The 25,944-nt window shown below is 44.5% G+C and overlaps 1 protein-coding gene across 3 annotated transcripts in view; it reads right to left on the bottom strand.

Annotated features, from left to right (window-relative positions):
* The window catches only part of Flnb (filamin, beta), a 133,668-nt gene that overhangs the window by 74,517 nt on the left and 33,207 nt on the right, over positions 1-25,944 (bottom strand). For all 3 annotated transcript variants that reach the window (XM_006518050.2, NM_001081427.1, NM_134080.1), the window contains exons 2-4: positions 9,287-9,535; positions 7,195-7,292; positions 3,580-3,727 (exon numbers count right to left, since the gene is read on the bottom strand). In XM_006518050.2, the coding sequence (XP_006518113.1) occupies positions 3,580-3,727; positions 7,195-7,292; positions 9,287-9,535 (495 nt within the window). The remainder of the gene's footprint in view (positions 1-3,579; positions 3,728-7,194; positions 7,293-9,286; positions 9,536-25,944) is intronic.

Here is a 25,944-nt window from a genome sequence, read left to right as displayed (position 1 = left end):
GATACCTGGCAACAAGAAAGCATTAACTGGTTTATAGTTCGAGAATCTGCGGTCAGTGGCAGGAGCTGGCTGGTCCGTGGGCCACATGACATCACGGTTGTAAGAAGAAGAGAGGATACTGATGCTCAGCTCGCTTCCTTTTTATTCAGTTCATCCAAGCTCTCCGGCCATAGAAGAGCCTGGGATAGGTTTTTACACCTCAGTTAACCCAACCTAGAAAGTCTTACAGACTGGGTCAACTCAGTGATTCCAGTCCTCGTCTAGTTGAAAATATTAACGATAACAGAAACTTAAAATGGCTGGCAGGTAATTCGTACATTTCTATCAACCCACTCTTGGCATCAACCATCATTTTCATTAAATTTGAGATATTGGCTCATGGTGTGACAGTGATTTTTAAAGTTGAAACTTGGGCAGTTTGGGTTTTATGTTATGGGACTCTGGACCTTAGGTCAACTTTCTGTCCGCAGGAGAGGAAGTCCAGGATACCCATCCCACTTCCATTGGTACCTGAGGTTTGAATTAGAGTGGCTCCCATTTCTAACAGTTATGGTGGGCGTATTAGCTCCCCCTCTAGCATCCAGAAGAGGAGCAGCTCATTACTCCTTACCCAGTCTCTGCTGACATCATCACTACCTTAACACTAGACTAGTCAAAGTCTTGGCTCGCCACTTATTTTGCTGATGGATATATGGGAAGGGCATAGTTCTTTCCTACGATATTTGGCTGAACACAGAGCACACACTGTCTTGAAAGAGTGTTCTGCCTTGGGGCGGCAGGGATATGGCTCAAGGTTGTCTTCGCTTTCATAAGGATATCTCAGTATGACCCACCCCTACCGCCACACACATATCCCATTTAAAATGAAGGTCTCACACTTGAAGGAAAGAAAGGGTAAAGCAATTAGAAAATGGACTTTTATATTTTATGTCCTATTCTTTTGCTTATATAATGATCAGGTTACTAACAGGATTTAAATACACATCTACACCATTTGCAAGCACCTACTCCATCTGACTCTAGTACCTGCACCTTGTCAATGGCTCAGTTAAGTCAGTGTAATATTCTCTAGCTAACCAGGGTTGGTTAGGAAGCTGAGCCACATCCCCATACTCTATAAAACTCCTGTAGAGCTATACGCACCGTGTGGAACCAGTCCCTCTAATTACTGAGACTTGGGGTTCTGTAAGTCTCTGTTGTTAAGTGCTTTATACAGAATAGGGTTTGGAGAAGGGCTCTGCTTAGCTAGTGGACAAAAGTGTTCAATGACACTAATCCCAAAGGGAAGCCTTACACAAAGACCCTAAACCCTGTCACCCGACTCACACAGGACACTCAAAGCTCAACAGATGCATCCGCAAGCGCTAACTGGCCTCAACAGCAATCTATTCTACATCTAAAGGATAAACCAAGTTTCTGAGCCCTTATAGAAATTATTATTATTATTATTATTATTATTAATTTTATTCTCTATCCCTAGCTTGAGTAGCAGAATCATACCAAAATTGGCCTGACTTTCATCTCACCAAGGAAGAAATGTGTATCTCACAGCTCCACTTATGTGGCCTTGTGTTGTGGCCCCATCACCCAAAGTGACTATGTTGCCTTCCGATTTGAAAAGGAGAAAAGTGAAGCACAGACTTTCACTTCATGTCTAGGTTTACATCCAAAAGATCCCAGTGCATCCCTGCTCTCGGGCAGTATTGTTCATAACGACTAATAGGTGGAATACTGCATATACCTGCCTAAAGAAACCAAATACAGCACACACACTAGATTATCAGCCACCTATAAAAAGGGAAGGAAGAGCCAAGTGGTAGTGGTGTAAGCCTTTAATCCCAACACTTCAGAGGTAGAGGCAGGCAGATCTTTTGAGTTCAAGCCAGCCTGGTCTACAGAGTGAGTTCCAGATAGCCAGGGCTACACAGAGGAACCCTGTTTCCAAGGAGAAGGAGGACGATGATGAGGATGAGGATGATGATGATAAGGAAGAGGAGGAGGAGTAAGGGTTGGAAATTGTGATATATGTTATAATGTAAAAAATAATAATAAAATCCTGAGAATGTATGCAAGTAAGGTAGGCTGGACAGAAAGTCACATACTGCATCTTCTGCTTCCACACAGCGACATACATATGATGGAGAGTGCCAGGAGAAAGGGGTTGAGAAAGAAGAGAAGAGAGAGCTGGTTTAATGAGCACCATGGTTTACTGTACATTAGACTCTGAACGTTTATCATGATGAAGGGAAAGCGTAGAGACAGAGCTACCCGCCCAAAATGAAAGGAAAACAGCTTGTTTGCCCACAGCATTCACAACACTTACAAAGAAGGAAACAGGCAAGGACTGGCCACATTCCTGAGCTGCAGTGAGCATTCATTTTCTGGAAGACTGCACCATGGAAGGAAACCATCTCACACTAACAAAGAGGAAACTGAACAGCCAGTGATAAGATTCCTACTACAAACAAGCATTTTATGCCTTGGCTGAAGGCAAGTATCGTGACATGAAGAGTCATAGCTTTTCTCTTTTTCTTTCTCTTTTTTAATTAAGAAAACATTTTCTGGGGGCTGGTGAGATGGCTCAGTGGGTAAGAGCACCCGACTGCTCTTCTGAAGGTCCAGAGTTCAAATCCCAGCAACCACATGATGGCTCACAACCATCCGTAACGAGATCTGACTCCCTCTTCTGGAGTGTCTGAAGACAGCTACAATGTACTTCCATATAATAAATAAATATATCTTTAAAAAAAAAAAAAGAAAACATTTTCTTTTATCCTTGCTATTCCTCCTAGCACTGATCACCTTGGGTAATGGTTCAGAGAAAGCAATTTGGAGATGCCAATGGGCAATGGGATGAGGGCCTCCATCTAGTCCTTACTAACTAACAAATGGGTATGCACCCAAATGTCGCTTCAATTTTAGTTACGAAAACTAAGATATATAGTATACTTCATGTCTTCTTGCCAGAAATCAAGCTCCTGGCCATGCATTTGTTGTTTTATTTGTTTGTTTGTTTGTTTTGAGAGAGGGTCATACTGTTGTTCTGGTCAGCCTTAAACTTGAGATTCCCCAGCTTCAGCCTCCCAAAGCATTGAGATTTACAAGGGAACACATACGACCACATCCAGCTGTTAACTCCTCTCTTTAAAAAACTAGTATGCTTTAAATCAGGTGCTGACCACAACTGACCAGATGCCCGAAATGGCTCTGACCAGCCAAAAGGTGCTGGGCATCTTACAGTGAGAGTCATAAACAGGATGTCTCAGCAAGGAAGTGTTGCTGGAGATTAACAATAACTCCCAGCCCATCTGGAAACCTGAAGCGCTTTCTGCCAGACAGAAAATGAATCAGCATCCAGAAGGCAGAGATTCTGTCCCCACCCCCATTCCTGACCAGTGAGTGACCTAAGGCAAGACCCATCCCAGCCACTGTAGACCAGGCTATGGTTCTTCCTGTCTGTACAAGAAGCCCTCACTGACTGCACCACCTCCTGAGCCCCCTGGGCTAATAATGGCAGAGCGTTCCTCCCAGAGCTAACGGCAGCAAACATACCTCAGACCCAGCAAGACCAGCACTCACCTCTGCCATAGGCTCGGGCTTTCTTTGGGTTGAGTTTGGGTTTAAGAGGAGCACCTGGCTTGAGCTTGGCTTTGGGGAACTGAGACAGGTAGGTCATCACAGAGTGCTCGTCCACGTCCGGGTGAATAATCTCCTCAGGAGTGATGACCTAGAACAACAACACGGTGGCTGAGTGCTCTAGCATGCCATTATGTATCCACCGAGATCTCCCTTAAGCCAAATGCTACAAATAAATGGAAACAAATGAAATCACACTAAAGCCATAGGAAGATCCGGTGTAAGTGTGGTGCTGGCTCCTCTGCAAGGGTGGAAGACCTCCCAAGATTTCCAGAGATTCAAGCCATGCCCCAGGCTTCCAATTCACTCCCCTGGTCACGTATTCTAGAAAGGGGATAACGTACGGGAGAGCACGGAAGCATTGCATAAGGCATTGGGATGTTCTTAGAGCACAGAAGCTGGCCTCTTCTTTTGCTCATCTATTGTGTACACATCGCTGTACTAAGAAGAAGAAATAAAGAAAACTAGTGAGAAGGGGACTATATGCCTATAGCTGCAGCGCTCAGGAGGCTGAGCAGGAAGATAGCAAGTGTGGGGTTAGCCTGAGATTCACAGTGAGGTCCTGGCTCAAAAAAACAAACAAGCAAGACAATAGGAGACAACAGACTAGACATGTGGTCTTAACATATTAGGAACCTTTAAAACTGGGAAAGGAACTAGAAAGATGGCTCAGCTGTGAAGAGTGGATACCACTCTTGCAAAGGATCTGATTTTGGATCCCAGCAGCTCACAACAGGCCTCTGGCCTCTGAAAGCACCCCCCCAACCCCCACTACGCGTGCGCGCGCGCACGCACACACACACACACACACACACACACACACACACCTGCACCCCCTCCCCTGCAAACCCTCCCCTCCAAACCTGAAGTGGAGTGTGTTCCTGTGTTCTCTTGACAATCAGCTTTGGCACAACATTAGCTCTCGGATGGACAAGGAACCGTCCTAAAGTTTTAGCAACATCCTTGATTCCCTACCTGATGTAACCCTAGCATGCTAGTCTCCCCTGTCCCCTGTGAGGATTCAGTGGGAAGCGACACCTTCTCAGAGCAGCAGAGGGCTCTACCTCATCAGCCATATATCAACCAAATGCAATGAAGTGATGAGAGACCACACAGGAAGCATTAAGGGGCTTAGTGGCTAACAGCAAAATAGCTACTGAAATTTTGAACAGTGATCTACAAAATAGCCCATGAAAAGCAAACTATGAAAAAAAAAAAAAAAAAAAAAAAAAAAGAAAAGCAAACTATGCATTGATCTGGTAGCTCTCTCCAGAAACTCCTATAATAATTTTATAGTGTCCAACATTACAGAGTATCACAAAGAGGTGTATCCGATTGAAAGGCAGTGAGAGGTGTAATACAGCACTTCCTGAGGGTGACAGATCTGAGAATGGTCATGGAGCAGAATCTCTAAAACCAAACCAAAGAAACAGACCGGACCCCAAACCACCACCACCCCCCAAATAATCCTACTGTGGAATATACTGAACTCAACTCATGAGCTCCAAGTCAAGACTTCAGAATGATCTACAATGAGGGGTCCTCTGATCCATGGGACTGGTTTTCTACAACTTCCCTTTGATCGTGGATTTGTTCCTGGGAGCAGCCATGGTATTTTCAAGGAGGTGTTACAAGGAAAACATTGGTGTTAAGCAACGCACATAACTATTTAGATGCTATCTCTGATTTATCAAAAGTCCAAGCCCCCCTGTGATTCATGTGATAGATGATGGGAAGACAGATTCTGTGATTCATGTGATAGATGATGGGAAGACAGATTCTGTGATTCATGTGATAGATGATGGGAGACAGATTCTGTGATTCATGTGATAGATGATGGGGAGACAGATTCTGTGATTCATGTGATAGATGATGGGAAGACAGATTCTGTGATTCATGTGATAGATGATGGGGAGACAGATTCTGTGATTCATGTGATAGATGATGGGGAGACAGATTCTGTGATTCATGTGATAGATGATGGGGAGACAGATTCTGTGATTCATGTGATAGATGATGGGGAGACAGATTCTGTGATTCATGTGATAGATGATGGGGAGACAGATTCTGTGATTCATGTGATAGATGATGGGGAGACAGATTCTGTGATTCATGTGATAGATGATGGGGAGACAGATTCTGTGATTCATGTGATAGATGATGGGGAGACAGATTCTGTGATTCATGTGATAGATGATGGGGAGACAGATTCTGTGATTCATGTGATAGATGATGGGGAGACAGATTCTGTGATTCATGTGATAGATGATGGGGAGACAGATTCTGTGATTCATGTGATAGATGATGGGGAGACAGATTCTGTGATTCATGTGATAGATGATGGGGAGACAGATTCTGTGATTCATGTGATAGATGATGGGGAGACAGATTCTGTGATTCATGTGATAGATGATGGGGAGACAGATTCTGTGATTCATGTGATAGATGATGGGGAGACAGATTCTGTGATTCATGTGATAGATGATGGGGAGACAGATTCTGTGATTCATGTGATAGATGATGGGGAGACAGATTCTGTGATTCATGTGATAGATAGATGATGGGGAGACAGATTCTGTGATTCATGTGATAGATGATGGGGAGACAGATTCTGTGATTCATGTGATAGATGATGGGAGACAGATTCTGTGATTCATGTGATAGATGATGGGGAGACAGATTCTGTGATTCATGTGATAGATGATGGGGAGACAGATTCTGTGATTCATGTGATAGATGATGGGGAGACAGATTCTGTGATTCATGTGATAGATGATGGGGAGACAGATTCTGTGATTCATGTGATAGATGATGGGGAGACAGATTCTGTGATTCATGTGATAGATGATGGGGAGACAGATTCTGTGATTCATGTGATAGATGATGGGAGACAGATTCTGTGATTCATGTGATAGATGATGGGGAGACAGATTCTGCTGCAGTTTCCACTAATGGACGTTAACCTGATTTACACTTTAAAAAAAAAGTTCCAAACATCAGATTAAAATCACTTTCGTTTTGTACAAGTTTTTAAAAAGTCAACTACTAGTAGCTCCTTATGACCCCCCCCCCCCTTAGTTAAGGACCATGCTTGCTGATTGGGGTTTAATGATAACCTTCAAAATACTTAGAACCAAAAGAATACAAAATTTGCAGTGATACATGCCTAAAATCCAGCACTCCAGGGGCTGAGATGGGAGATCAGGGGTTCAAGGCCAGCCTAGACTGAATAGTAAGCTAGAAGGTTGGAGGTGAGAGGAAGAGATGAGTAAGGTGGGAATGGGAGGGGAAAAAATTGCCAGTCTGTGATGTGAAGATTTCTGAATGATCTATAAGCTACTAAACCCACAAGAACCTATCATTACTAAGACGGAGGGGGAGTGCCAGAGGCAAGACTCTTCAAAGGCTGAACACCAAGGTCAGGCCACAGTCTGACCTAGAAAAGCACCCAGACTGCCAGCAACAAGTTAGTGGGTGGGAGCAGTCTCCTGGGACTTGCTGTGTGTGTGTGTGTGTGTGTGTGTGTGTGTGTGTGTGTGTGTGTGTGTGTGTGTATACCTGTGGGACGCCCAGCCAGTCATCGGCCTGCTGCATGGCTTCTCGGGCATTATCCACCGGCTTCCGTGGGTCCCAGGATTCCCAGTCTGGGCACAGACCTGTTCACAATACATGAAAAGTGCTTTTAGTATGAGCTGAAAAAGAGATTAAAAGAAGCCATGTACTGATAACCAAAGCATTTAGTCTTGTAACTCAACAATTTCCACCGACAGCTTAACCAATTGTACATCGGAGGGGCGGGAAGTCTGACGGTAATGGGACCCATTCTACACTAGCAGAGACGTGCTGTGCTTTAGGACTCGGTTCTGGTTTTAAGACAGAGCCAGCCATTCCTTCAAGAGCTACTGAAACACCGGGCAGCACCTGGGAGGCAGAGGCAGGCGGATTTCTGAGTTCGAGGCCAGCCTGGTCTACAAAGTGAGTTCTAGGACAGCCAGGGCTAGACTGAGAAACCCTGCCTTGAAAAAAACAAAACAAAAAAGAGCTACTAAAACAAAGAAAGACTATAAAACCATTTAGGCTTGGTGCCTTTATACAGGAAAAGTATTTTTAGCACTGTGCCTAGACGTATCTAACAAAGATTAAGCTAGCATCTTATGTGACTCAAAACTCCACTGGCACAAAGGCACAATCCTAGAATTATTTAAAAGGCCCTAATGAGTGTAAGTAGTGTAGAACTTAGGTAAAACTCTGATTTAAACGAAGGAGGGAGAATAAATTGTGTCTTTTCTTTCTTTTTTCTTTTTTGGTTTTTCGAGACAGGGTTTCTCTGTGTAACCCTGGCTGTCCTGGAACTCACTCTGTAGACCAGGCTGGCCTCGAACTCAGAAATCTGCATGCCTCTGCCTGGGATTAAAGGCATGTGCCACCACGCCTGGCAATTGTGTCTTTTGGTAGAAGAAAGAGGATACTACAAAACTAGCTAATACTTTTTTTTTAAAGAAGTTAGTTACATTTAGTCAGGCAGTGGGGGCACACATCTTTCCCTACACTCAGGAGGCAGAGGCTGGTGGATCTCTGTAAGTTCGAGGCCAGCCTTGGCTACAGAGTAAGTTCCAGGACAGCCAGGGCTACACAGAGAAACCCTGTCTTGAAAAACAGGGAAAAAAAGTTCCATTTATTTATATGTGTGTATGTGTGACTGAGTGGACACAGGACTCAGTTTTCTTCTTCCATCATGTGGATACCAGGAATTAAACTCAGCTCACTGAAACTTGATGACAAGGGCCCTTAGCCAGCTTGGTGACCCTAACACTATACATTTGATTTCTGGCCTATTCTGATTTATAGGGTTTCAAGATGGACCGAGGCTTTGACACAGCTCCTTTCTCCCTGACATTAGTGAGTTCTGCTTTGAGCCTTACTCAGAATGTGCTTCGTTCATATAGAACATTCAGGAAATGGAAAATATAATTATTAAAGTAAGGAGTTTTTATATAAAATAATTTGGGGGTGGCATATAAACACTGGTTCTAATTTCTCTACTGAGTGTGGGCCAGCAAACTCTACCCATCGGTCTAAGGCCTCTAGTGAGGATAATTACATCTTGGTGTCCACTCAACCAAGCACTCAGAGAAGAGCCAGGGTGGAAAGGCTCTAACTGGATCCTCACCAAGCACCATCCCACAGCATACAGAGAGAAAGGGGCAGAGAAAGCTGTATATAGTCAAGCTAGTAGTTAATGAAAACGGTCACTTTCCATTAGCAGAAGGCTTTAGACTCCCATGCCAAGCCACTGAATAGAGCCACATGTTTTCTTTAAGCCGACAGGAAATGAGGCACCAATGTGGGAAGACACAGGGCTGGAGTCTGGTGAACTATAACCCCAGAGCCTGCTCAAAGTTCAGGCACTGGAGTGTTTCTGGTGATATGAATAACACTGGATTCAGAGACAAACATGTATGGATAGACCTAGAACATCTGCCGGTGGAAGGGCACAGAACCATCTGTGGCTCAGCCTCTGTGGACTAATGGACAATGGACTAATACTCCCATACCAGTTAGCACAAGCAACCCTTCTCACAGGGACCCTGATTTAGGATCTATGCACTCCCACTCGGCAGAGATGGCTTAGGCAACTACAGGCACTTACCTGGAGCACAGCTGTCTACCAGGGCTCCTAAGGCTTTGCCATCTTGCCAGTTCTGGTTAAAGTTAGTGATGGGCAAGTATGGAATCTTGTTCTGAATCCATCCCAGTAGCCTCTGCTTTGGTGTCTGCTTCTTGGCATCATCATCCCCTTCATCTTCCCATACGGGCATGGAGATGGAGTAGTGAAGGATCAAAGTCCATACCAGGCCCAAGATGAGCTTCAGGTTCCCATCCACGATGGCTTTACTGTCTGGGAAGACAAGACATCGGCTTGGTCATTCTTTTGTGTTACACAAGTGTGAGTCAGATTCTTTGTAAAAAAGTTCAGGGAACTGTACCGAGACACTTCGGTGTTAAAGAATGCAGCACTAGGATCTGCTTCAGGGTCTCTGGAAACGAAATGACTGCAACAACAATCTAAGGTATTTATTAATGATTGCCCTGAATCATTGCGATGCATTATGTTATTGTCTCTACATTTCTGCATGAAACATGGTAAATGACATAGATCAGCAACAAACATACCAATGCCACAGATGAGCCCATACCTCAGCTCAGATAAACAAATTTATGTGAAGATCTCAAATGATCAAAAGCTTTGGAGCAAATTACATGCTCCTTAGAACTACTAGAGACATGGATGAAGAGACACAACAAAATGGAATGCCATAATGCTCTCTGCCCAGTCAGGGGTGACCTAGTTGTCCCTCCAACTGAAAACTGGCTGAAACAAAGAATTGATCCCATACAGGAAACTCAAGACTTTTGTACACTTCCTTCTTAAATGTAGGAGATATTCCAAGAGAGGGCTGTATACATGTCGACAGTAAGAAATGTCTGAGGGACTACACAGATGGGTTTAAGAGGTAAAGGTACTTTGCTGCCAAGCCTGAGAGTTCAATCCCTGGAATCCACATGATTCAAGGAGGCTGCCCTCTGTTCTCCAAGCACATGAACACACACACACACACACACACACATACACACACACACAAGTAAATAAGTGAGTACATAAATATAATTATAAATGACCTGAAGATTTATATTATGAGTTATAAATGAGTTAATTCACAAGTAACTTACAACTTCTTAAGCTAAAATGATATCTATATTCTTTTCCAAGCCTCCAGTAAATATAATTACCATGGCATTGTTTCTTATGATTGGGCTACCTTACTATTGTACTTAAGTTTCTGATTGGTTTTCTTTCAATTAAAGTTGCAGTTTCCAAGGCTGAAGGAATGGCTCAGCAGTTAAAAGTACATACTGCTTTTGTAAAGACCTAAGGAGTTCCTACCACAGATGTGTGGCTCACAACAATTTATACCTCTAGCTTTAGGGAGACCTGACGCCTTGGCCACAAGAGTATCTGCACTCACATGCACACACACAGATACATAACTTAAAAATATTATAAATGTTAAATTGATGTATAGTTTAATTTAAAAAAAAAATCATTTCAGAAGTATAGACAGTAAAAGGTATCCAGTCCTGGAAATAACAACGGAATGGCGTCCACTACTGACTCCTGTTTGCTGTCCTGCTTTTATATTTTTCTGTACAAGCTTTTAAATGTTTCTTTTCACTAGTAATTATGTCCTAATCATCTTTTTCCTACAAAACTTGTTTCTGTTTACATTCCTACCCATAGGTTTAAGAGGCAGGCTTCCCCTTTAATCTTACCAATGAGCTATCAATCATGTCCATCCAAAAGATGGTTAAGCTCCTGCAATCAGGCAAAGTCTCTGTTGAGAAGCTTAAGTAGGGGTTCCTTTCTTATCCTACCTCTGATTCAGAGCGCTTGCCAATACACTGGCCAGCTCTACCCTCGTTTTTATTTGTTTTCTGAGACAGACTCTTGTACTCTAGTGTAAGCTGGTCTTAGATTTAGGGTCCTCCTGCCTCTGCCTTCCAAGTGCTATGTTATGGGCAGGTAACACATTACATGGCTCTCTGTCTTTCCACCTTCTGCCTGTACTCACCAACATTTAAACACTACCTTTAGATTTGCTCTTTATCCCTCCTCCTTCCACAAACACCATCAAGAACCATCCCTTTTCTACTCGGACCCCAAGATGAAAACATTGTAGCTGTCCTGGGATCCTCTTCAGGACTCTGGTACAGTTTCTACAGTGTGTTGTCTCTTCCTATTACATCTCTTGACAAACTTTTGCACTTTCCCATAGACAGGCAGCTTCTCTGTCTCTTGGTATCTCCGAGAGCCATGATGAGTGAACTGCTATTTACACCTCAATGCTATGTTTCTAGTTGAGTGTTTCTGTTCTTCCAAACTAATTGATGGTACCTCCTGTCCAATCAAACTCTGTAAGCACACAGAACCTAAACACATGCCATTCAGTTGGACTGATCCTTGTCACATTCACCCAACCACATACTTAACACCCAGGTTCAAAGTTGGCCTGTTTCAAGATGGCAGCCAAGCCTGCAAGAACCTTCATCCATCCTATTTCCTCTGGAATACACTCTGGCACAGCGGAGGCTGGTGGTGCTACATGTGTTTCCTTCAACAGCAGGACCTTCTACCAGTCCCTCTGCCTTCCACTTTTAGTAGGCAGTGCGGCTCAGAGCTTGGAGGACAGGTTGCCAATCCATGAGAGTATTCATATTAAAAATAAATGTGTGTGTGGGGGGGGGGGGGGAGGACGGCAACTGAGTCTTCTTCACCTTGCAGTTGTTGCATCAACCACGAGGCACCTGACCATTAAACACATAGCAAACTGCACATAATGAGTGTGTCTAGTAAGGTGCTGATAGCAGCCCAGCACACTGGTGACATCACTCTCTTTCACTGTCAGGGCTAAGAAGCCTCATCACCACTGGTGCAAGTCTGTAACACTCAAACTCTCCCAGCTGTGTGGAAAAGAAATGCTTTTCAAAAGGAGATCTGCCTGCCTGGGTTCCATCTCTAGGACTTCAAGAAAAAAGGACAAATTTGAACGGGGTGTGGTAGCACACATTTGTAACTTCAGCACTAGGGAGGCCAACGCAGGAGGATCCTCGGAAGTTCAAAGCCAGTGAGTTCACACCCAGCCTGGGCCACGTAGCAAGACGCTGCCTCAAAACTCATGCATGCGTAAGTGTGTGGGCATATTTATCTCATAACCTGAAGTCCGGTGGTTCTATTTTTATCTGGGTTACATATGTTGCTCTAAAGAAGAACGCAAAGCTCTTTTCAAGCACATTTGGGAAAGCATGACCAAGCCAAAGTCAGAGTCAGTCTTATGAAATATGCAATGACCTGGACTTCTGTTTCGAATGAGTTCAAGGTGGGTGTCCTAACAGGAAAGCCCCCTTTATGGCCTTCCTGGGATATATGATACCTTCATCCTGCTAGTCTAAGAAGCTGGAGGGAAAACGGGCTTCGTTCCAAAAGTGATTTTTGACAGGTAAAGGTTCAAACATTTAGCCCAGCTCTTAGAACAATAAAAAAGATGGAGACTTGCCCAAAAAACCTCCCCTGTTCCCATCCACAGGAAACAGGAGACTCCCCAGGCCTTGGAAAGGAAATGCCACAAGGGTATCCCAGTGTGTGCATCTGGCCATTGCTGTGGACCTGGTGTGCTGGGGAGAGCTCATTCTGACACACAGCGGAGGAGGAGACCAGAGGGAATGGAAGCCTTCTCACAGTAAGGGGCTGGAGGGCCTCTGCTTTCAGGGACGAAGCAAGCCAACGCCCAGCATGCCTGCCCAACCTCTCATACTCTGCTTGCGTTTTCATGGATTGGAACCCGGCCATGGGCTTCTCCTCCCAAATCCGACCAGTCACAATTCCCAAATAACTACCCTGGTGATTGGCAACCCCAACCCTCAAGCCACACACACTTTCTCAAACTAACTACAATTATCCAGTTACTTATAAATGACAGCGCTGCCTTTTTAAATAGCTACAAAGTTGATTTGAACTACTATAAATTGTACAATGGAATTTATTTATATTACTTCTGTATCAGTCCTCTGGTCCTTGTTAAGGAGGATTTTTATGTGGAATGGGGCCAATTATGAGGTGAATACCAGATATTTTTTAGCATTCTGCAGAAATAACTTTGAAATGCTTCTTTGAAGGGTCAGTTCTCCAAAGTCAGGGATATGGTAGACTTTCATCTCTCCCATCTCTCACCAGCAAGGGCCAGACCAAAACAACCATGTCCCCTACCTACATCTACATCTACATCTACATCTACATCTAGTGCTATAACTGGCATATCACAAGAGTTCCTGAGGCACCTTTCTATATGGCTGCCAATGATTAACCAAGGTAGCAGGAGTCGAGCAAAAGAATGAGAACAGTATGCCATCCTCTGACCACGAGGCAGTTGGCTACAGGGCCATAAACAGGCAACAAGTGATGCGGGAGTTAAGAGGGAAAGTGTCACTAGGGCTACAGGAACAATATTCCATGCTCTCTGCACACTCAGCAACTGTTCGCTGTCAGGAGGCAGTGTGGTACGGAGTCTGGAAGACAGGTGGCTAATCCATGAAAGTATCAGAATGACTAACATTAAAGACAATACAAGGGCCTGGAGAGATGGCTCAGTGGTTAAGAGCACTGCCTGCTCTTCCAGAGAACTTGGGTCAATTCCCAGCACCACCATGGTGGCTCACATGTCTGTAACTCTTGTTCCAGGGGATCCAACACCCTCACACAGACATATGTGCAGTCAAAACATCAATGAACATAGAATGAAATTAAATACAAGCAAAACAAGGAAACAAGGGTCTGAGAGATGGCTCAGTGGTTAAGACACTTGCTGCTCTTGCAGAGGGCAGGGGTTTGGATATTAGCACCCTTATAGTTGCCGCCAATTCTAGTTTCTGGGATCTGACACAACTTCTGACCTCCAAGTGTACACAGTATATACTTGCATACATACAGGCAAAGAAACATATAAAAACAACAAATGCGGAGGTAAAGGAAGGAGGATGGCGCCTTACAAAATGTTGGTAGGAATGAAGACTACAGCAGCCACTACAGAAGGTAGTTCAGAGCTTCATTTAAGAGCTAAAATCTATTGGTGCTGGAGAGATGGCTCAGTGACTAAGAGCACTGACTGCTCTTCCAGAGATCGTGAGGTCAATTCCCAGCTCACAACCATCTGTAATGAGATCTGATGCCCTCTTCTGGTGTGTCTGAAGACAGCTACAGTGTACTCACATACATAAAATAAAATTTAAAAAAATCTTAAAAAAAAAAAAAGCTAAAATCTGACTTATAATGATTAAGCTGTACCATTCATTCCTGGGTCTACAGCAAAGGAAACCATGTCAGCATACCACAGAGATACCTGTCCATCCATGTTTGCTGCTGTATGACTCAGAATAACCGAGTTACAAAATCAGCTTAGGCCTCCACCGATGGAAAAAGAAAATGGTGTGTGTGTGTGTGTGTGTGTGTGTGTGTGTGCATGGAATATAGAATATGTACACAGCTAAAAAGAACAAACTGTGCCATTTGTAGGAAAATAGATTAAACTGGACATCATCATATTCTGGAAAAAGAAAAGTAATGCATTTTCTTTCCTATATGGAAATTAGGGAATACACACACACAAACAAACACACCCCAGATGGGATGAAAGGAACTAGCAGAGAGGAGGATAAGAAAAGTAATGGGGAATGAATATAGTCAGAGTACCTGATATATGTGAACAAAAATGTCAAAATTCATTGTTCAGTACAACAAGTATAAACGGGCTATAAAGTCATCAACAACAGCAGTAAACAAACAAAACAAAACAAAACAAAAACTGGCCATGGAACCAGCAGCTCAACTACATTTTTCTCTTTGGACAACACAGTGCTTCTCTGACCTTTATTTTCCTCATCTGACAAATGGGAATTATAATCAATGATTTGACAGAGTGGTGTGAGGGTAAGGCCAGAGAATGCCAAGAGTTGAGTGTGAAGGCTGGCACACAGTAGGTGCTTAATAAGTCTCTTTCTCCTCCTGCATTCATTCACCTATAATTTTCATAGTATGTAAAATATTCCTCCCTAGAGCCGGAAGCATAGTTCAAGTGTCATTTCTAACCAGAGATGAAAAGAAGTGCTTGGTGGACTTAAATGCAGTTGAACTGTTCAGCTTGTCAGTTCCCAGCTAAGCCATTCATTAGGAGAGCCATTAGGAGGCCACTCCAAGGCCTCCCCTCCTGACCACCACACTACTGTGAACCCAGGGCATACAGAATTGAGCTCTCCACTAAGCAAGACATCAGTGAGCTGAGCAGTAAAACTCACACAGCCCCAAGGAGCCCCTCCCCCACAGCGCTCCCCAGAGACTAGTCAGGAGCTGACTGAACCTGGCTGAAGGACCATGGTACTCAGAGCAGATTTTCTGGGTCATGTGCTCAGCCCTGTTTAGATGTCCTGATCTCATGATGCCTTGTCTGTGGTTCTCAAAGTTCCTGGCCTGGAACTCCCCCCCACCCCCCATCTCCTCCTCTTCTAGGCCTAGAAGGAAAGGCAGGGAGAGCCCAGAAAGGACAGGTTCTGGGCGTATCCTCGGCTCCATCACCTCTTCTCTCTACACCTCCGTTCCCTCACCTGGAAACTGGGATGATGTTGTTCAAACAGAGCCTGTGGTGAGCTGGTAGCAGCAGTTCCTGGACAGGGCTGCTCCCACAGAACCCTCAACGGCACAGCCCTCGTGCGCTCACGTGCCTGGGGCTCACTGGCATTGTGAGGCTGACTTGTTAAGCCCCACAAACCATGCCTGAGTTGTAGTCTTCAGGTGTCCAAAAGGCAGGGCAACTGGAGTTGAAAGGAGGCAACTGACCAATTGCTCCAGTTCCTCAGTGAAAATGTGGAAGGTACGAAGCCTAGCCACATTGAGTCTTGGCTAAAGAAGATCCATTGTGGCCAGTTGCCTAAGACCAGGGTCCTAACTCTGGTATATATGGCTGGTCCTTCTAATCACACAGCAGACTGTGTAGGGGGTCCCAGGAAGGGTAAGAGGCCTGGGCCAGCTTCATTCCTCTCTGTACTCTGTCTTCCCAGGGCCTCGGACCAAAAAAAAAAAAAAAAAGCAATAAATAGACAAGGCAGTGACGTAGAGCCAGGTGACTCATGGCCCTGAAGACTGGAGAGCAGCTATGGCAAAGGGCATTAAAATCATCTTTCTCCTTCCAGAAAGATGGTTCTCCCAGCCTCTCTGGACTTCAAAGGTCTAGGTGTTGTCAGTGAGCAGCGGGTAAAAGTGAAGAATGCCATTACTCCAGCCCTGGGTGATGGGTGGCTAGCTCCCAGACTGCTGCAACCTACACCTTCCTCAGCTGTGACCCAACTGGGGTATGGACCGGGAGAACAACAACCACCACCACCACCACCACCAAAGGGCTCCCAAAGATCAAAAATGACAATGAAAAGCACATTTTAATTCTTCTCCAGTGGTGTTCCTGATGGTGTTGTCCACCTGTCTCTCAGTTCATCACCATCGCTACACACTCAGCCAAGCCTCTTTGTGACAGCAGTAACGTGATCTATTGTCACATGGGTCTATTTCAATATAGACCACAGCCGGGCAGTGGTGGCATATGCTTTTAATCCCAGCACTTGGGAGGCAGAAGCAGGCAGATTTCTGAGTTTGAGACCAGCCTGGTCTACAGAGTGAGTTCCAGGACAGCCAGGGCTACACAGAGAAACCCTTTCTCAAAAAAACAAAACCAAAAAACCAAAAACCAAACCAAACCAAACCAAAACAAAACAAAAACCAATATAGACCACAATAAAGGTTGGCCTGGGAAACTGGGATCAGCTGAATTTCCGATTATCTCTCCTGCTCACAAGCTGCTCAGAGATTGGCAGGGAGCTCTGAGGTAATTTTTATACCGACTGTGTTTTGATTGTTCAAGAGTGCATTCAGAAGGTCTTGATAGGTGAGCTTTCGAAAATGATTTCATTCATAACTGTCCTGTTACTTTTGCAAAAGTATCTGAGAAAAGCAAGTGAAGGCAGGGTCTACTTCGGCTCACAGTTTGAGAGGACATAGTCCATCATGTTGGGGGGTTACAGTAAGAGGGCATAAGGCAGTTGGTCAGATTACATCTGTAGTCGAGAAACAGTGAGAGATGGAGAGTGTTCAACTCATTCTCTCCTTTGTATCCTGTCTGGGACCCCAGCCCACAGAATGATGTCATCCACAGTTAAGGTGGGTCTGCACATCTCGACCATTCTATCTAGAAAGTCCCTCATAGGTGGTCCTGTGGGAATTCCCAATCTCATCAACGTGGCAACCAAGATCAACCGTCTCAATGACACCCAAAAAAAGACACTGGGGCCAGAAGTAAATGTCTTTTTGGAGTATTCAGGAGGACTCTGAGGCCACTTCTAGCCTCAACAAGATTCTGACATGGGTTACCAAAGCTTGCCATGAACAAGGCCTCTGCATGGGAAGTGAAGGCTCAGAAATATCATGGCGGGGATCAGGATTGGCACTGTCTGAGGGGCAGTATGGGCTTCACTGCTACAGACTCTAGTAAATATTTTCAAATGTTGGGGATTTCTACTGCAAACCTGGCATAGTGGCACATGCATTTCATCTCAGTACTTGGGAGGGAGGCAGAAGCAGGTGGATCTCTATGAGTTCAATGCCAGCCTGGTCTACATGGTGAGTTCCAGCTGGCAAAGGCTTCATAGTGACACCTTGTCTCAAAACAACAACCAAAACAGGCACGTAGAAAATAAAATTTCTACTGAAAGCCATGACACATTCCTACCCAGCAAACTATTCTTTCTGTCCCTTGTACACTTGTTGAACTTTTAGCCTTAAATAGAAATAGTTGTAGCAAATGATTCCAGAAATACCTGGCTTTTATTTTGGTATTGTGTTGTAAGCTACATTTTTCAATATTTAGTAGCTATTTACCCCTCCCTAACAATACTTTTTTTTTAAAAAAAAAATTCACTTAAAAATTAAGTTTATATACAATAATAAAGCTGATATTAGGCTAAATGATTAAATACTAAACAGCAGAGAAGAGGGTATAAATTGTCTGGTCCAAAAACTTGGGAAAAAACAGCTAACCAGGGTTCCTATTAGCATACCAAAGCACATGCTGGGTTCCAGGCTCAGTAGCTGGCTCCTCTCAGTTCTTCCCTCTCTCCAGCTTCTCACTGCTGTCTAACCTGGTCATTTGACCATTTGACCTTAAGTCCTTCTCCCCTGCCCTCTCTGGGCTCTCTCAGTTGTCTTCCCATCGCCTCTCTTGGCCACACCCACTCTGCTGGTCAGGTTCAGTGCACTACTTCCTCTCCATGCTCTGGACTCTCCCGGATGCCTCTGGCTGTACTCTCCATCCTACGTCCAATAAAAACCTTCCTTTCAATTGTCTTGCAGCGGTCTAGTCCTTATTTTCTGTAAGTAACATTTCATTTTCTTTTATTGGGAAATCTTTAAGTTAGATTTAAGGTTCAGGAATAGCACTGGGAAGGAGGTGGAGACAGAAGGATCTCGAATTCTAGGCTAGCCTGGCACGTACATGGTGTTGCAAGCTATGTAGTAAAATCATGTCTCAACAAAAAACTATCAAATGTTAGGATGATGATTATAATCTTGTTAGGAAAGTTAAAGAAAAAGGGGGCAAAGAAAGGACACTCCAAAATGGTCTGAATTATGTACACTTTTATCAGTCCTTGCGTAAGCGCACACTGCTGACCCACCATAGAGTTTCGGGTTGACTAACAGGGCAAGGCCCCAAGGACTATTCTGAGCATGCTCATGAGTCACAGAGCAGAAAACAGCCACTGGAAACTTTGGGTTAAACCCAACATTAGCACATAAGGCCCACCATAGCATGAAAGCCATCAGTCCTGGGCTCACAGCCTCCAGCCACCACCACTCAGAGACTATATATCTCCAGCTGAAATAACAACTGTTGGCTGTGAATGGAGGTCACAGAGTCCATCTCAGGCTGTCATGTAGAGAGGCCACCTCCCCTGAAATGCAGCTCACTTGCTAGAAGTTAGACCCAACATGAGTTCTAGGTTGCCTGAATGTGCAACCCACCAAAAGGGGGGGGGGGCATGAGAAACAGGCCTGAGAAGACCCCTAAGCACCCTTTCTGTGGTCAACAACAGCATGACAGGTGGGGGGTTTTTTTGTTTTGTTTTTTTGTTTTTTGTTTTTTTTTCTATTTAGAAACTTCCCAGGGCTAAGCCCTGTGCACCCTGAAGCCCTTCTCTGTAACAAAGACCATTCAAGGTTGGCTCTGATAGTTAAATCCCATTTTAAAAATGAGATAATAGAGATAAAGCCATTGCTCTAATTCTCTGAGTCTGTTTATATTACAACATTTAAGTCCTTACTCTCACTCTGCAGGTGAGGAGGCAGGGGGTCTTATGGCTGGTAAGTCATAGCTGCTCAGGATGGGAACCAGGCTGCCAACCCACAGGCAGAGCACATGAACTTCAACTGGTTCCATCCATTTTCACTGTCCAGACCTGCAAGGCTCTAGGAGACAACACAGTGGGCAGAATGTATGTAGTCTGGCTACAACAAAAAGAGGACACAGGATGTGCAATAATGTGTCAGGGCTGTTTGTCCACCAAGGCCTTCTGAGATCTGGGATTCCAGTAATCAAGGCGCTCTCTCTCTCTCTCTCTCTCTCTCTCTCTCTCTCTCTCTCTCTCTCTCTCTCCAGGAAGTCCCTGCATATTGGTTCTTAGAGAGAAACCATCTACAGCCAACTCCTTAGAAGATATGGTTCTGCCCAAGGCAATACAAACCTGTTACTCTGCTTCTTTCCTCTGGAAAATACAAATTAGGCTTACTTAATATTTTTGAAAGCCCTGTTTGTTCTTTCTCTTCTGTTCCCATGTCCAACAAAAATTTCCCATCTGTCTTCTAAGCATCAGACCTCATGCTGGATACCAATTAAATTTTAAACAAGAAAAGAGATTAAACTTGCTCTAAAACAGTCTATGAAAAGAGTAAAGTATACACAGAGTACAGTGAAGAGCCAGTAAAGGGGGAAAATGAGAATTTTTGGCTTTGTATTCCCCATGCTAAGCTATGGCTCTTGATATCGTCACATGCATACATATGTGCACATAAATCAGAAATAATAATGGTGAACAGGATGGGTATTCGTTCAATTACAAACATGTAAACGTTGAACCTGGTTACAGAGTCAGATGAAGGTTGCACTTCCCTCCATAATCCAGCTCATGTTACAGGGCATGCGAGCCCATTAGGAAGATGGCGGGCGCCCAGAGATTGTGAAGCAATAAAAAGAACAAAACTTCCAATTTAAAGTGGTGAATAGGAACAAAGCTGAGGGAAATTCAAAATAATTTATACCAGCTGGCTCTCAACATCACCAACTGAAAGAGGATGAAGTTGGGGGAAAGAATTTGCAGGGCAGCGAGGACAGCATGCCTTTCCTGCTCCCAGCAGCGACACATGTGGATGGCGCTGGATCCCGTGGCAAGATTTAGCTTAACTGACAGCTAAAAATTGTACTCCCAGTTTAAGACTATTTGATCCCTGAACGCATACCCTACCCAGAGACTGGGTGCCTTGTTGCAGGTTAACAGGCCCTATCTCTAAAATCTCTGGGTAAAAAGCATGGAGGTAGGGTACCTGGGGCTACTCAGAGAAAAAAAGAAGGGGTCATTTAGTGAAGTAACTACCTGGTAGCCAAGGAACCTAGGGATGAAAGAGGTTGGGTCAGCTAGTGACACATAGCTAGAAGTTCACATGCCCTGCCCTGGGGTCAGGAAAGCTCCAATCACACCCAAAGTGCATCGACTTACTAACTGTGCGGCCAAGAAGAGCTACTTGCTTGCACGTGGACTGAGCGTATGAAGTCAGTGTGACACCATTCGGTAAAGCAGGTACCCAATGACAGCCTCATCACACAAACGGGGCTACAGTGAATACTATTATCACTACTGTAAAAATGTCAACACACAAGTATGGGGAGGGATGGTATGCCATCAGTGCTGCGAGAGAGGGTTAGGACTATCCTATTCTGGTTAAAGCGTGCTCATCACTGATTGCCCCCAGAACTCCGCCTTCTCTGTGGAAGAACATTCCATCTGCTCACAGCTAGAAGAATGGGACCCATCAGGGACCCTGGCTTAAGACTGATAGAATCAAGATGTTTGGTGAGCTGCTGAGCTGGTTTGCTAAGCTCTGTGGGCCACCACCCCGACCCTACCAGCAGATTCCAGAATGGCTGACAGAAAATTAAAATCAGGCTCCCTAAATTCAATTCGAAGCACAAAGCATTCAAGAATGTCTCTGAAAGAGATTTCTTTGTCTAATTTGACATGGGCAAGGAGGTGGTATTAAAAAGACCGTTAATCATTAAAACAGCCTAATACATCAATACAACTTAAACTCTTCAACTCCACAAGCAGTTAAAGAAACTGTACAAACAGGAGCAGCGGGCTGCTGGAAGACAATGAGGAACATTTGTTTGCTCCTCCTACAGAGGTAAGCGTTGGCACATCAAGGAAGGGAGGGAACATTCTAGCAAAGGACTGAGCACATACCCTGTCCCCTCTGCCTCTGGCGAGATGGAGCAATGACAGAAAGAGCTTTTGTGTGCTGTTGCTGACATATGCTTCTGTACTGCTTGTATTTTTCAATTTTAACTTCCTTCCACTCATTCATTTTTTTGTTTTTGTTTTTTTCCGTGACAGGGTTTCTCTATGTAGCCCGGACTGTTCTGAAACTTACCCTGGCAATCAGGTTAGCCTGGAACTCAAGAAATCTGCCTGTCTCTGCCTCCTCTGATTACAAAGATTAATGGTGTGTGCTACAACCACCTGGCTTGTTGTTGTTGCGAATTATAGTTATTCCTTTTAAAACAAATTTTTTTACACATACCACCCAAAGGATAGAGATACAATAATGCACATATTAAACTTTTCAATAAAGCTGCTTGCAGGGTTCTGTAGGATTCCAGGAATATGGGGAAAATCAACAGGCTTTATCCAGCAATAGAAACTGTGCCTTTGGTAGACTTGTGTGTGAAAGGGGAGCCACGGGCTGTGTATGACTGAGGTCATATCCGTACAGGCTCAGTCTTGAAGACACTGAAGCAGGGGCCTTTGCTCTGTTCCTAGGACTCTGGCTGGCTGAGTGCTGCTCTGCAGAGAAGATGGAGGAGAAAACTTTGCAGGTCTGCTAACTGTTTTGTTGAGATGTTCCCTCACTCAGTTTTCTCACAACGAAAATGCATTACTCACCAGACACACACACACACCCACTAGGAGCTGCAGGCACCAAGCCGCTGAGATGGCCTCCGTCTTTTCTGAACAGCTCAGGGGAGCAGGGGATGACATGCCTTATATTACACAGCGAGAAGACATCGTTTTCCAGACAACAGCAACAAAAAATAACTTCTTTGGATCTTTTCCCTGATCTCCTGAGCACTCTTGCAAGGTTCAGAAGCCAACCTGACCTAGTGCAATGACATTCCTGAATTCTCAAAGCTACTATGAGATGCCACTGTGAGCTCCAATTTCCAGATTAAAAAATTAATAAGGAGTAAATTAAGTCCAAAGCCACATAGCTCCATAGGGGAAGCAGGGATTTGAACTTAGGTCACTGACCCCAAAGCCTGCTGTTGGTCATCCTTCCCTAGAGAACCAAACAGGCGCACGAAGGATGTGCTCAATATATGGACAGAGTTGGCACAAATGCTTGAAAAACTGAAAAGGATTAAAAAAAGGAAAATGCCGAGGGTTACGTCACTCTCGTAAAAGATTTATCATCGCGCCCTTGAATTTTGTCCCATGACAACCGGTCTTGGCAAAAAGATAAACAGACTGAATACAGCAGGTCAGACTCACTGCTAAGTGGGGGAAACTCCATCTAACATTCCTGAGGCATGCTGTCCAGAGTGCAGAGCGTGTGACTGACACACGATTAATCTATCTCCACAGCGTTAGCCCAGCCACCGGCTGCTGCTGGACTGAAGGAAGAGCCAGTGTGCGCCAAATCTCCTTATTGCCAGTTCTTCATCCACAGCCTGTGTGGCTCTGCAGCTGCCTCTAAGCCCTGGCAGCTAACACTTGGAACTGTCCTGCTTACACTTGCCTCCAGGAGAGCTGCCCACTGTTCCCAGGCCACATTTAACCCTGGTCCCATCCTTCCACTACCTGGAGCACTCACCAGTATTTTCCTTAATTCAATTCGTCCCTGCCTCACATACCTTAAGCGATAATGCCCATGGAACTACAGGTTTAAAACACTAGTTACATTTTTTTAAATACTCATGAAAATACTAGTCCCGACTATTAAGGTTAGTTGTATAAATGTACCCTCATCATCTTGAGTGGCATATTTCTTAAAAGAGACCACATCAGCTCACTACCAGTTCCTTCAGACCACACACACACACACACACACACACACACACACACACACACACACAAACAAGCAAACATGTGGTGGGGTAGGGAAGTGTTTTGGCTAAAGCAACACTAGTAACACACTAAACAACTGTTGTTTTGGGACAGGGTCTCCCTACATCAGTGGTTCTCAACCTTTTAATATGTAGTATGAGAAATGGTGCACTATGTAGTCCAAGCTAGTTTTAAACCATAACCATTATGTCTGAAAAAATTAAGCTGCTACAGGGCACCTCAACATACAATTTATACTGACCATCTCCAAGAGATGACTAGGATTCCATTCAATTTCCAGACGTTACTGGACTAGGGAGTACGTGGAGTGTGCGCGTGTGTTAAGTCCCAAAGCCCTCAAGACAGTGCCACTGACCATGTCTCACGTTGACAGTCTGGCTTAGCTCCAGGTATAGGATTGCTGGTAATTAACACCAACTCTGAAGTCTGTGGGACATTTAACAGTTTGTGTGTGCGCTGCATGTAAGTGTGGAGGGCACAGGATATTGGATGTGTCTCCTTCATTTGTTCTCCATCTCACAATCTTATTTTTTGAGACAGAGTCTATTATTGAACCTGGGGTTCCCCGATTTAACTAAACCACTGGCTCAGAAAGTCACCTGTCTGCCCACTCCTGACCCTTCCATACCAGTTTTGGAATTACAGATGCACCCAGCTTTTTAAATGTGATAGGGTTTGAGATTGGACCTTCATGGCTTTTTCATCAAGTACTTTACCGACTGAGCCATCACTGAGCTGGAGAACACTATAAAAATTGTCTCAAAGGAGGCTAATTCTCTTCACTCTGGGGAATTCTACTTTAAACCACTCTTCAGGTCCTCCAAACATCCCCCAGAATCTGGGAAACGAGCATTTTATAAACAGTTAGGCCCAGGGTAAGAGAGATAGGAAACAGAGACGAAAGGGGAGCCCAGGCAACAAAGAATAGCATCTTTCTCCAATCTACAATGGTTCTGTAGCTGGGATTAAGAAAGTATAACCCTGCCTCTGGGAATCTAGAAGTTTTATAGATAAAAGAGAGAGAGAAAAAAAGGCTCTCTGAACCATTTTCCTAATTAAGGTTGCTAAAGAAAGACACCCCCTTTGCACCCCCTCAACTAGTGTTTATAGGTTCTGTTGATAACCAACTCGGGAAGCAACTTACTGTTCGGTGCAAGCTGTCATTTTTCTTTTCTTTTTCTTTCTTTTTGTTTTTATTTATTTATTTATTTTTTTTTTTTTGAGATGGGGTGTCAGTGTGTCTCTCTGTCAGGTCACTATGCTTTCGCCTCCACCCCCTGAGGGCTGTGATTAAAGGTATGCTCCACAATGCTCCCCTGCAAACTGTCATTCTTAAGCAGCAAGCAATGATTGGAATCCAAGCCCCAAGCAGCTTCCTCCTTCCTGGATTTGCTTTGGAACTTCTGATGTCAGAATCAACAGACTGCACAGTGCCTAAAGGAGGAAGTGGGAGGGTCTCCTGGATCCAGGCCATTGTTGAAGTCAGTACAAAGAGGAATCCCTCAGACGAGGACTGGCTTATCAAATCATGTGAAAGGGGGGAAAATTGAAAACTCCACCTGTACCCGTCCAGGCAAGGCACTCTACAGGGGTTATTTGTGCTTCCACTTTGGCTATCGGTCTTTTGAAACAAAGGTCCCCAAGGAATTGGAATTTCCCCAGGAATCTCATGCTGGCAAGAGGAAAAGGCTGAAGCCTGGTGTCGGCCAAGAGGAGGGGCTTATCTGACACCTGGGAGCAGAGACTGGAGCTGAGACAATGCTAAGTCAAGGCTAGGAGCTGGGGCGGGAGGAGAGACTGCCACACCCTGACCAGGACTGCTTATGTCTGGGCCTCTACTGAAATGTAACCCAGTCAGAAGCCTGAAGATGGAGTGAGGTGAGGTGCAGGATCCCTGGTCCTGTTTTTGTTCCTCTTCCCAGTGTGACCCCATTGAATAACTCTCCTCTGGTGGGGTCTGAATGAGACTGTTCTCTAAGGCTCAGAACCCGAACACTTTGTTCCCCAGTGCCAGGGAAGTGGTAGATCACTGGGAGGTGGTATCTTACTAGAGGAAAATGCCTGGGCAAGCCTTGAGCTGTAAACAAATTGTTAATGAGAATTACTGAAAGAAGCCCTATCTTCAAAGACTGACTGGCTGGATGACCAAACTTCAGTGAGGGAGAGAGGCTGAAAGTCACACATTCAGACCTAATCATCTTATCTTGGGCTAGTCTGAGCCCCCTAAATAGCCATTTCCTTGCCCACTTCTGTGTCTAACATCCT

This window comes from Mus musculus, chromosome 14 (genome assembly GCF_000001635.26).
Source record: "Mus musculus strain C57BL/6J chromosome 14, GRCm38.p6 C57BL/6J".
Classification (NCBI taxonomy): Eukaryota; Metazoa; Chordata; class Mammalia; order Rodentia; family Muridae; genus Mus; species Mus musculus.
The sequence above is the reverse complement of the archived record's forward strand: the minus strand, read 5'-3'. Positions and strand labels throughout refer to the sequence as shown.